This window comes from Carassius auratus, chromosome 39 (genome assembly GCF_003368295.1).
Source record: "Carassius auratus strain Wakin chromosome 39, ASM336829v1, whole genome shotgun sequence".
Taxonomy (NCBI): Eukaryota; Metazoa; Chordata; class Actinopteri; order Cypriniformes; family Cyprinidae; genus Carassius; species Carassius auratus.
Window position 1 is genome coordinate 13,141,693 of NC_039281.1, and position 12,815 is coordinate 13,154,507.

A 12,815-nucleotide genomic window follows, 5' to 3' on the forward strand; every position below is an offset into this window, starting at 1 on the left:
TGTTGCAGCATTAACTATCTTGTGCATGTTTTAGTAAAGAAATGGCTTATGGGTTAATAAAGAGTTTATTCAACCCTGATATTTAGCACTTTAGCAGGAAACAAATGCATAATTTATAGTCCGAGAGAGGCTTTTATTTTTAAAACACAGAGTGTGTGGAAGTGAAGTTACTGGTGGCCAGGGTGGTAGTTGTTGTGCTTATGTAAATTATGTGAAGGTTCCAGCTTAGAGTTTCGCTCAGTGGTGTGGATGCGGAGACATTATGGATTCTTATAGCATGTTGGTTGCTTTCTGCATGACAGTTGATCTCTTTAGATACTTTCTTCATCACTCACCTGACGGAAATGACAGCATTGCTTTTGCACTGGATGCTGATGAGCAGCGAAGTGACTGCAGCTGAGCGTCATTTCTTCACCCTGCCTGCTGCCCATGTGGATCTGACATGTTGCTGTCCGTGGTCCTGGAGTGCATGAGACAAGGGACCCAGAGCAACAGTGACACACACATACAGTCTCACAAATGCTGTCTCGTGCTTGTTAGGTGGTGTGTTGTCATCAGGGACAGGTGCATGACAAACAAAAAAATAACAACAGAAAATTGCTTACAACTGGAAAACATGCTAGAGCACCAGAATGCCTGTTTCAGCAGGTCATTAAATGTAAACTTTGCCTGGATTGTGCATTTCTTTTTTTGTTTGAACTTGAAGGATATTAAAGACAGTCACTGCTCCTTTGACTTTATCTTCTGTTATTGGTTTGCTTTGTTTTTAAGTGTCTTATATAATCAATAAAGAAATTGACTGTGCACAAAGACTAATTCTCCCTGAATGTGAGACTCATCTATAACCTCTGCATTATTGGGCTGGCTAATTAAATCAGCCTAACACCTCTGACGATCTACAAAGATCCAGCTGTGTAGTGCATATAGAGGGACAATGAGATTATGTAATACAGCTGACATCACAGGTCAATGAGGGAGACCCCATACTGGGAAACCAATGGACAGATATTGAACCACAAGCACAATTCACAAGGTTTAATTCATGCTTATGTATCAAGATTAGGGAACACTGATGTAAAATAATATAATACATGCTACAAATACACTACTGTTTAAAAGTTTGCACTCCGTAAGATTTTTATTTATTTACTTTTTTAATGAGCAACTATGCACATTATTGCTAAAAATAGACAGTAAAGGTACAATGTAACTAAAAAATGTTTTAAATAAATGCAGAAGCTTCTATTCATCTAAGAATCTTTTGTACAGACAATTTAAGCAGTTTTAAACACTAAGCAGCAAATCAGAATATTAGAACGATGCTGTTGTTGTTGTTATTTTGTTTGTTGTTGTTGTTGTTGTTTTTATTTTGCCATAAATAGGAGTTACAATGTTAAATCCTTTTTCAAATTCTAATGAAATTGATCGCAAATTAAATAAATTACTTATGAGTCTGGATTTGCCTGCATTTAAATGGTTAAATCTTCAGCTTCTATGTCACCCATCAGGCTTTCCTAGATTCAGAAGTGATTTTGGAGTGTCCTGGAAGAATGATGAGCAGAAGTGCTATTATCTCGTTTGCTCCTTAGGTTTTAAGTGACCCACATCGGGATTTGCTAGATTCAGAAGTGATTTTGGAGTGTGTTGGAGTCAATGTTATCAGCTCATTTGTTAGCATTAATAGCCCTCACTGACGAGTTTTTAATCTCTTATCGCCGAGAATAGCTGTAAGCCTTGATCCTCATGTCTCTAAGCTGCACATTTAACACAGGTTACACACGGGAGCCCATTGTGCCTCTCACTCCCAGAGATTTTACCTACGATTAATGTACTTGGCTGAAACACAGAAAAATGGTTTCATATTCTTAAAAATCAAATATACATATCCAGCATACAAACACTCACTCACATTGACTATTTATAAACAAGTGCAAGTAGCTGTTATGCCGTCATGCTTAATCGATTGTTTTAGCTGTTTACTTCCCCTGTGACTGACAGAAATGAAAATGCCAATTTAAGAGCCTTATTATCTGTATCAAATCATCCGTGGTGTATTATTTAAGATGTAACTGGCAACCAGTGCTTCAGAATGGTGTGAATCATGCAAAGAAATTAAAACAATTACATAAGAATAACATATCATGAGTTGCTTAGCTCAAACAATCCGAAACGATGCATCTGAAATTATGCATATTTCTTTGCAGATATACCTTTATTCAAATTCTTTTTAAGCAGCCTATTTTTACCTTTGTGGCTTTGATAGATTCCTTGCATCTTGCAAAAATGCTTATCTGTTCCTCTTCCTCAGGACTTACTACACTCCAAGTTGTGCTGGACACAGCAGCAGAGAAGAAATGGCAGGTGACCGCCATCAATGTGGGCAACATGAAGGATGAGAAAAAGGATGAAGCATATCGCTCACTCTTCCAGGACCTAGAAAACAAGAAGGAGCGGAGAGTCATCCTTGACTGTGAACAGGACAAAGTTAAAGATATCATGGAACAGGTATACAAATCAATATGCACAAACACTGAATGATTCTGATGTAATTGTCATTATTACATTGCTATCTTAGCTTGCAGTATTTCCTCTCAAAAATTGTGCTCCTAATAAGTGCTGGTCTAGATGCATTTGTATTTAAGTCATTGTCATTTGTATGGGTGCTGAAATAATGCAGACATTGCATACAAACATGGAAAGCATAGCAAAACAAATACATTAGCATTTAATAGTTGGGGTCAGAAAGATGTTTTTTTTTTTTTACTTTAACTTGGTTAACATTCATTAACCAGCAATATGTGTAATGTTAATGTAAAACACATATAAATGATGTTACAAAAGATATATATTCCAAATAAATGTTGTTCTTTTTTTTCAACATTGACAATAATAAGAATTGTTTCTTGAGCAGCAAAGCAGAATATAATAACTGTGAAAAATGAAGACTGGAATAATGGCCGCTGAAAATTCAGAATTTTATCACATAATAAATTATATTTTAAAAAACGTATTAAAATAGACAGCAGTTATTTTAAATTGTAAAAACATTTACAAATATTTATAGTATTTTATTTATAATATAATCATTTTTATTAAATAAATGCACCCTTGTTGAGCATAAGAGACGTATAGACCCCAAAGAAAGTGACAATCTAAAAGTAATTTTTGTCTTTATATAAATCACATGTCTACGTAATACTTATAAAGATAATAAATAAAGCAACTAAGTACATTTTAAGAGCACCATGACTATGAATCATTACTAGCCAGCACAAACAGACACCATTGGTGGGCAGAAAAGTCCTCATGAGATGGGTTTTACATTCACACTCGCTGCACCCTCAGGGAAGAGCTATTGATTTCTATTTAAGGCCTGCAGAAATGTGTTTAACCAACCACCAGAATAAATGCAACTGATCTGGTCTCCATAATATAGCTTTATCTACACACACTTGCACATATAAATCAAGAGTACTTTGCTGCAGCACACAAACCTCTCAAGCTGCTTTTATTTCAGTTCATTTCTCTGGCTGGCATTGCGCAGCACAACACATTCTCTTTTCATTATTTGAAATATATTTGATTTATTTTTATTCCATTGATTTGATGAGCTTCATTATTCTCTTTGCAGGTCATAACTATTGGCAGGCATGTGAAAGGATATCACTACATCATAGCAAACCTGGTAAATTATCTGAAATGTAACATCACCAAAGAAAAACATGACTTTTTGAAAATGTAACACGCAAAAATGCAAAAAAAAAAAAAAGCTTTTTTTTTTTTTTCAGGGTTTTGTGGATGGAGATCTTTCAAAAATCCAATACGGTGGAGCCAATGTGTCAGGCTTTCAGATTGTGGATTTCGATGACCCCCTGGTATCTAAATTTGACCAGCGCTGGGAAGCCCTGGAGGAAAAAGAATATCCTGGAGCTGACAGCAAGATACGGGTGAGATCTATGTGTGTGTGTGTGTGTGTGTGTGTGTGTGTGTGACTGTCCCTTTTACCGTTTCAGACAGCTTCACTTAATATGATTAAAATAAATGTTCAGGTTATTGCTACATGAACATAAAACCTCTTCATTTAAATGCCCGTATAGTTCAGGCCATTTGCAGGACAAGCTTGTTAGTCATTTCCTACTCCAGATAAAATGTAGTCTCATCTGTCTTCTCGCCAATTTATGAAGACTTAGAAGGTGCTTAATTTCCTGGGACTGAAGTCAAGTATTTCATTCTTACATTACCAATGAATCCTGAAAATTTGTAATTTAGAATTGAGAACACCTTCTTAAATAACAATGTATGAATTGAACATACATTGAGGTAGAAAACAAATTCAAATGTAATGAAATTAATGTGACTGCTGTTATTCTTACCAGAGATAGTTTTACCTAATAAATTTGAACAAGGCTTATTTATTTAATGTATATATTATGATCTAATATAATTTTTATGAACTGGTGGCAATAATCTTGGAACACACATTACATCTAGAAATACTATATCACCTACAATACAAGTATTTTTTTGATTCTCTTCTCCAACCCTGTTAACTAATTCCTTGCTGTCTTCTCTCTGTATCCAGTACACTTCAGCACTGACGTATGACGCAGTTCAGGTGATGACTGAGGCCTTCCGTTACCTGCACAAACAGCGAATTGACATATCCCGCAGAGCTAACACTGGGGACTGTCTGGCCAATCCTGCTGTACCATGGGCACAAGGGGTGGAGATTGAGCGTGCTCTAAAACAGGTGACAAGTCATTGTGCCAATCTGCCCCATGAGTACAAACAAATTTATATAACTGTATTGTTTAAATTGGGCTGATAAAGTGTTTGTAAAATACAATCTTCGTTTAAATAAGATTCTGAATACCAGTCACTTTTGGAGGCCACTTTAGATATTTAAGAAAACAATCAATTCTTCAAAAGTGACTTTCCTTTCTTGTCATTTACTTTTCATGCAGGTGAGAGTTGACGGTCTCACTGGTAACATTCAGTTTGACCAGTATGGAAAGAGGGTAAATTACACAGTCAATGTCATGGAACTGAAAAGCAATGGTCCAGTTAAGGTAAGGCTTTTTCCTGTATAGAAAGAAAGCATCATTTAATATTTCATGTCATAAGTGTTACAGGTTACTCACAAATGCCTCTCTTTTTTAGATTGGCTATTGGAATGAAGTTGATAAAATGGTTGTGACAAAGTCTGATCTCTTCCCAAATGATACAATGGGGCTTGAAAACAAGACTGTGATTGTCACCACTATTCTAGTAGGTCTAATTTGTGGTCGTCCACACTAAATACTTTAGCGTTGAAATGTGCTCTGCAGTCAAGCACCATTTTTTGACAATGTGTTCCCTGTTGTCTTTTCAGGAAGCGCCGTATGTAATGCTAAAGAAGAATGCTGACCTTTTTGTGGATAATGAAAGATATGAGGGGTACTGTGTGGACTTGGCAGCTGAAATAGCAAAACACTGTGGATTTAAATATCAGCTGAAAATAGTTGGAGATGGCAAATATGGAGCCAGAGATGCAGAGACGAAGATCTGGAATGGAATGGTTGGAGAGTTGGTTTATGGGGTAAGAAAGTTGGGCGTAATTGATAAGTAGTTTCTGATGATCTGAAAAATAGTCTTAACTATTAGCATCAACATTGCTTATGATCAATAAACATGAAATCTCTTTGATTTTAGAAAGCTGACATAGCAGTGGCTCCACTGACTATCACTTTAGTCAGAGAAGAAGTCATTGACTTCTCAAAGCCATTCATGAGTTTGGGCATCTCCATCATGATCAAGAAGCCTCAGAAATCCAAGCCTGGGGTTTTCTCATTCTTGGACCCTCTGGCCTATGAGATATGGATGTGTATCGTGTTTGCCTACATCGGTGTAAGCGTGGTGCTTTTCCTGGTCAGTCGTTTCAGTCCGTATGAGTGGCACACAGAGGAATATGAGGATGGCCAGATACAAACCAATGAGTCAACCAACGAGTTTGGGATTTTCAACAGCCTTTGGTTCTCCCTTGGAGCCTTCATGAGACAAGGCTGTGATATTTCACCAAGGTTTGTTCATGATCTTCAAACCTCTTTATATTTCTACATGCAGTTTCTTTAAGACATGCTGGTTTTACAAAAGCAAATGCATTTTTGTAGTCTCTTCTCCTTCAGATTACTTGGTGCTTGATTTTCTTGGTCAAAAGATTTGAATTAAGATGAAGTATTAGTTAAATCTATGCTGAAATAAATACATGTACTACACTAAAATAAACTTAAGATGAAACATTACATATTTAAAATGTTTGAAATTCATTATGAATGATAGACTCATCTAAGCATGTGAAGTAAATTATGCCTAGCAGCAATTTTTACAAATACTTTAAAATCATTAGTGAAGCATCTGTTCAGATTTCTTGTTGACTTAAAAGTCTTTAGTCACCAACTTGTTGACGTCACAGTTTCAGCAATACAATGGCGCTGCATGTCATATTTACACTGTATGTATTTTGCTTTTATTATAGCCTTTTTAACTGTGATCATGCTGTCATGTCTAATGATTCCCATTGCATGTTTTTCATCAGGTCTCTTTCTGGCCGCATAGTTGGAGGAGTCTGGTGGTTTTTCACCCTGATCATAATTTCATCCTACACGGCTAACTTGGCTGCCTTCCTAACAGTGGAGAGGATGGTGTCTCCAATTGAGAGTGCAGAGGACTTAGCAAAGCAAACAGAGATTGCTTATGGAACTTTAGACTCTGGTTCAACAAAAGAGTTTTTCAGAGTAAGAGCCATTCCACTCTCTGTAATTCCTAATCCATATGTCCACTTTTTCTTAAATTTAGCATTTGCAATTTGGTTTTTACTATTATTAATGCAAGTTTTAAACAGGCCTGATGAAATAACACACACTTTTGTTAAATGTTTTAGAGGCTGAAATAAGACGCTAAGCTAAATGCTAAATCCCAAGCTTCATTGCTGATTGTAGTCACAGTAAAATGAAAATACCTGTATGGCTTAACCATTGTTAGAGATTTTAAAGAGTTTATATTAATCCAGGCTTCGTTTTTTCATTTCCAGCGTTCCAAAATCGCTCTTTTTGACAAAATGTGGACGTATATGAAAAGTGCAGAGCCCTCTGTATTTGTGAAGACGACAGCAGAAGGTGTAATGCGGGTGAGGAAGTCCAAGGGGAAGTATGCATACCTCCTGGAGTCCACCATGAATGAGTACATCGAGCAGCGCAAACCTTGTGACACTATGAAGGTCGGAGGAAACCTGGACTCCAAAGGCTACGGCATCGCCACCCCCAAAGGATCCTCATTAAGGTGGGTGGAATAGTATAACAATGTGTCCAATGTTGTTATAGTATCCCACCTACCCTGATGTAGCTGTGCTCATGTGTCCTGGTTTGTATAGAAGAGATAGATGTGGTAGTGGATACATTAGAGCCAAATAAATAATTGGTAGATAAAAAAAGAGATAAAAAAGGAGAAGGAAAATATTTATTATGCTGATTCTTTTACACATTAAAAAAAAAACCATTATATCTTATTTATATCTACATTTATCCCTACTTGTTATTTTATATACATTATATATTTAGATACCTCATTAATCTATATCTTACAGATAAACATTATATTAGTACATTTGTTCATTATTTAAATTCAAATTGGACAGATTCTAATCTATAGAATTATGGCTTTGAGATTTTGTCTTTTTCAAGTTTTGTCTTGTTTTTTTTTTTTGTCTTTTGAATGTTTCAAGGTTCTGTCTAATATCCTCTCCTATCATGTCTCTCATCTTTCTATATTCATGAATTATTGCTGTCTTTCCTTATTTCTAATAATGTGATTTCTGAAATGTTTTTATAATCTATTTTTTTATTTTTTTTTACCAAACCCCTGCAGTACACAATTTTCGTTAAAGAACATTAACAAGATGTGCTTTGAACTTCCAATTTGGCTGATTAAACCAAATTTAGACATATTCATGCAAGAGGTGGCACTGCTTTGGTTTACCAATGTTAATGAATTTATTGAAGATATGCTGATATTTGATTGAAATGTATTTCATTTTGCCATTTCTCAGCCTTATTAGAGACAGTCTTCATTTAGTGAGATTCAACTTCTTCTCCTCCTGTGAACAGAAACCAATCTGGATAGATTTAGGAACTGGGTGGGTGGGCCTTAGCAGAAGATTTAATTATTTATGATGACGTTTTATTGCTGTTCTGATCTCCTTCTTCAAGTAAAGTTACTTGCAGGCCACTGCTATTAGTTAAGGATGTGAGTACTGCGTTAAACTTCTCTATTCACGGCACTGAGCCATTTTCCTCAGTTAAACTCACCTAAAAAATGCTCTTAGTCTTATGTTTTCTAACAGCTTCATATTTTGAAAGGGAGGAGATATGATTTCTTCTTATTTGATAAAATGCTGAAAAAGAGGAAAGCAATCTTCAGGTTTGAAAGAGGACCATTGACAATTGCTAAGTTGGCTCACCCTGTCTTACAAGTTATGTTTTATCGTTTCAAGAAATGCGGTTAACCTCGCAGTACTAAAACTGAATGAACAAGGCCTGTTGGACAAATTGAAAAACAAATGGTGGTACGACAAGGGAGAGTGCGGCAGCGGGGGAGGTGATTCCAAGGTCAGCCCCAGAGAGCAAAGTGATGGGTAACTCAATGCAACACTCAAGTAAGCAGCAAAACACACAGGAACCAAAAGTCCAAAGGCGGACATTTTCGACAACACTGACAGGTTAAGCATTGCTAACCATTGCTAGAGGACACACACATAAACAAAAACACCTAACCTCTCTGATTGGTCATTGTGTGCATGCACACATCGATGTTGCCCTTGCTGCTTACTTCAGGCGATACGTTAATTCACATTTGGCTCTGCAAAACTTGCATTTGCTTAGGCCAAATGGCGCATCAACGTCATAATCGCTATGCCAATAAAGAAAAGAGGAGAGAAAAGGTGAACTCTAAGAGAAAGTTGATTGTAATAATAACATAAAATAACATTGATAATGTTATTTATGTTATTTCCCACGTGAAGAACGCCAGTAAACCTTGCAGTATTGAAACTCAGTGAGCAAGGCACCTTAGACAAGCTGAAAAACAAATGGTGGTACGATAAAGGTGAATGTGGATCCAAGGACTCTGGAAGTAAGGTTAGTCGCTGCAGGTTCTATGTGATCAAACACATTTTTGATTAGTGGGAATTTCCCATATTTAAGTAATAATGACTTAAAAAAAGAATTATAAAATAAAAAATATTTAAGACTGATAATGCATAGACAAGCATGAGATGCCTTGGTAAAAAAATTTGACTAATGCCTGCAGAGCTACTAATATCTGGTACCATCCACTGATAATTAAAAAGTAATGCATGCCACTTCATTCATATGCAATTTTTGTAATATCTGTAACACAAGTGGTCTCCTTCCAGCTTCTCAATAAGAGAATCACAGATCCTGTTAATACTTGCAGACCTGAGCTGTGCCAAGTTTAGAATAGCAGTTCTAAGACATTCATATCCAGAAAAAAAAAAAAAAAAAACTTTAAATTGTTCAAGAATGAACATGGTTTCTCTCAGGTCAATTGTAGGACCATCTACAAGGGTGTCCAAGATTCTTATATGTCTTTGTTTCACTGTGTGTCAAGCTGTTCGGTTGTGTTTTGTTAATTGTCGTGTTGTGTTGGTGTACTTTGTTTTCATGCTTACTGAAATATTTATATGTACAGTTTGTGAAACCTGTTACATCATGCTTGGCCATGTTTGCACTTTTATGATACAACAAAAAATGTGTATAGCCTCAACTTCATGGTCGTAACCATCACAGGTAATACTCAGATTAGAGGTTGATCAATTTAGGTACATTTATCAGTATAGTTTTGATTTTGTTTACATTTTGAAAGCTTGGGAACCCCAATTTATTGCTATTATTGGGCAAACTTTTATTTAAAAAAAAAATCTGGTAACCTTAAAATTATCTGAAATTAACCGTTTTTATTTAAGTCGAAAATATGAACCCAATTGCATACAATTATAAAAATCAACAGGTTGATAGATTCCCAAGTTATTTCACAGTGCAAAAAAGTCTTTCACAAAAGTAAGCTCTGTATCTATGTGTTGTGTGTTTTATGTGTGGTCATTTTGTGCACAGTACAGTACACTAATATTTAGAAAAGAATATCTAAATGACAGCCACTATCCCCTGAAGACTTTTTTGTAGGTGTGTTTTTGTGTGTTAAACTTCTGCCTTCTACCCACAACTTCTACCCACAATGCCTGTCATCTGCTTCCCCGTGTGCCTTCCATCCTGATGCCTCTCTTGAGCATCCCTTTAAATGGTCCTGTAGGCTTTCTTACAAAAGCGTAATTCATATCACATCTAAGCATAGCATATTAATGCCTGCTATAAATGTGAATTCAACTAAGAAATAATATTTACTACAGCCATTAGCATGCAGGAATGTAAAAACTGTGATTTTAAGCCACAATGTTGGTTTTGTATACAACTTTCAAGCAAATGTTAAAGGCTTTAGTAAATCCATCCCATTCAGGCAGAATTGTTAAATGGCCCCATTGCATCGCTTCAAGGGCACATTAACCAGCAGCGCATTTTACTTAGTACAGTTATTGTTTTAGCATTATTGTCCTGAGCTGTGCATTTTTATCCACAAAAATTGCCACTTAAATATACTGTTATTTATGCATAAAGTATGAATGCTTATTATTGAAATCCTGTACTTTTCCTGACCGCTGACCCGTGTCTCTTATGCATTTACAGGAGAAGACCAGTGCTCTTAGCCTGAGCAATGTGGCTGGAGTCTTCTACATCCTGGTGGGCGGCCTGGGCCTGGCCATGCTGGTGGCCTTGGTCGAGTTCTGTTACAAGTCCCGAGCCGAGGCCAAGCGCATGAAGGTGGCAAAGAATGCACAGAATATTAATCCCACTTCCTCGCAGAATTCACAGAATTTTGCCACTTATAAGGAAGGGTACAACGTATATGGGATCGAAAGTGTAAAAATTTAAGGGGGTAGGATACGCGGCCGTCATTCCAGTTTGTCCCCGTGCACGCTTCTTTTGGCTTCCATTTGTCCCATTCCCTGAATGTTTTATTGAATGAGGAGGTTTGGACCGTAAACGGGATCGTATGTACTGGTCTTCCTAGTGAAAAAAAAAAAAAAACTTCCTCTCAGTCTACTGCAAATATATTGGAGAGAAAAGTTTTTTTGTACATCTCGTGTGATTTTGTAATGTCAACCTCATTGTCATGTATGACTGTTGTTGAATCGCCCTTCTCTATGGAAGCTTAATTTTGCTACAGAATGTATTTATTCATTTATTTATTTTAAAGGTAATTGTGACTATTCTTTTCAGAATTCTGACTTTTCTTAACTCTGAATTGAAAGAAAAATATCAGAATTGCGAGATGTTAAGACCTAGAGGACAAAACGTCTGAATTGTGAGAATAGATTACAAGCTACTACAAGAAAACAAAATAAAAAAATAGAATTGTGAGATGTAAACTTACAACTGAGGAAAAAGTCAGAATTCTGAGATATATGCAAGCTGTAAAATAATTATTCAGAGAAATAATTTTTTGAGATGTAAAATCTAAATTCTGAGTTTATAACTTGAAATGATAGCTCATAATTGTGAGGGGAAAGAAATATGAAAAGGCTGAATTATGAATTGCGAGATATAAACTGAGATATAAAAAGTCATGATTGAGACATGTTAAGACCTAGTGAAAGTAAAGTCCAAACCGTGAGAACTTGAAATTACAAGAAAAGAAGTAAATGTATTAAGTTTAACTTGCAAAATTGAGATATGAACTCACAATTGTGAGAAAAAGTTGTAATTACTTTTTTTTATTTTCTATGACAGAAACAAGCTTCCATACCCATCTCCCTCATTTCATATTTGCGATATGATTTTCTAAATGTCGTTTGCTTGTGACTTCGCTCCTCATTTTTGCTGTTTTTCCACCACATCAAATTTACGTGTGCATTTTCAATTAAACGTTTTAAAAATAAGCTTGAAGCCAGTTTGTGAAACACGCTCTAACTTTCCGTCATCTCTCTGTTTGGTGTGTGTGCGTGGATGTTTGTTTCTCCGTTCGTGTCAATTACAGGTGACCTTTTCGGATGCTATGAGGAGCAAAGCGAGGGTGTCTATTACTGGGAGTACTGGCGAGAATGGACGTGTGATGAGTCCTGAGTTCCCCAAATCAGTACATGCGGTGCCCTTTGTTAGACCTGGTGTGGGAATGAACGTTAGTCTGACTGATCTCTCCTGATGGATAAGAACCCGCCGAGTGCCTTACACAATGGTTTTCAATAGAGCGTGTTATATTCTCTTTCCTGTTGCTCTGTCCCCTATCTCTCACCTGAATGGAGGACGGAGGCCTCATTTGATGTCACAGAGACACAATCCTTCCTTGGCCCTTTATAACAAAGATGCACTCTTCTTTCGGAAATACACGGACTGACACAAAGACATCTACCCCCTGTAACGAACAAACTTGAAACTCATAGAAGCTCTGAGCGGGAAAGAGAGAAGTTAATAATGTCTGTCTGTTTTCATAGCTGATGCCGTTCCAATATCTATTTCGGCTCAAGCACACTTTACCATCATCTGCTTCAGGATGTCAAATGTCTTTTTAATAATAAAACAAACAAAAAATCTCCATGAAAAAGTATTTTTATGTATTTTCACAGAAATGGCTTTTAAATAAACCTGCTTACATACCAGTTTATTAAATCATAATCTCAACACACTTTTAAGAGCTTAGCTACTAGTTTC

At 36.3% G+C, this 12,815-nt stretch overlaps 1 protein-coding gene across 5 annotated transcripts in view; it reads left to right on the top strand.

The window, feature by feature from the left end:
- Window positions 1-12,462, top strand: part of LOC113057996 (glutamate receptor 2) — a 29,714-nt gene extending 17,252 nt beyond the window's left edge. Inside the window, exons 4-16 of one of the 5 annotated variants that reach the window (XM_026225664.1) lie at window positions 2,309-2,505; window positions 3,632-3,685; window positions 3,789-3,947; window positions 4,583-4,750; window positions 4,965-5,069; window positions 5,161-5,268; window positions 5,372-5,578; window positions 5,692-6,059; window positions 6,575-6,773; window positions 7,070-7,317; window positions 8,528-8,642; window positions 10,794-10,928; window positions 12,145-12,462. In XM_026225664.1, coding sequence (XP_026081449.1) covers window positions 2,309-2,505; window positions 3,632-3,685; window positions 3,789-3,947; window positions 4,583-4,750; window positions 4,965-5,069; window positions 5,161-5,268; window positions 5,372-5,578; window positions 5,692-6,059; window positions 6,575-6,773; window positions 7,070-7,317; window positions 8,528-8,642; window positions 10,794-10,928; window positions 12,145-12,309 — 2,228 coding nt within the window. In that variant the 3' untranslated portion in view covers window positions 12,310-12,462. Of the gene's footprint in view, window positions 1-2,308; window positions 2,506-3,631; window positions 3,686-3,788; window positions 3,948-4,582; window positions 4,751-4,964; window positions 5,070-5,160; window positions 5,269-5,371; window positions 5,579-5,691; window positions 6,060-6,574; window positions 6,774-7,069; window positions 7,318-8,527; window positions 9,175-10,793; window positions 11,044-12,144 lie in introns of those variants that run through there. The other 4 variants (XM_026225665.1, XM_026225667.1, XM_026225666.1 and 1 more) reach the window with 4 other exon arrangements.
- The last annotated feature ends 353 nt before the right edge of the window (window positions 12,463-12,815 follow it).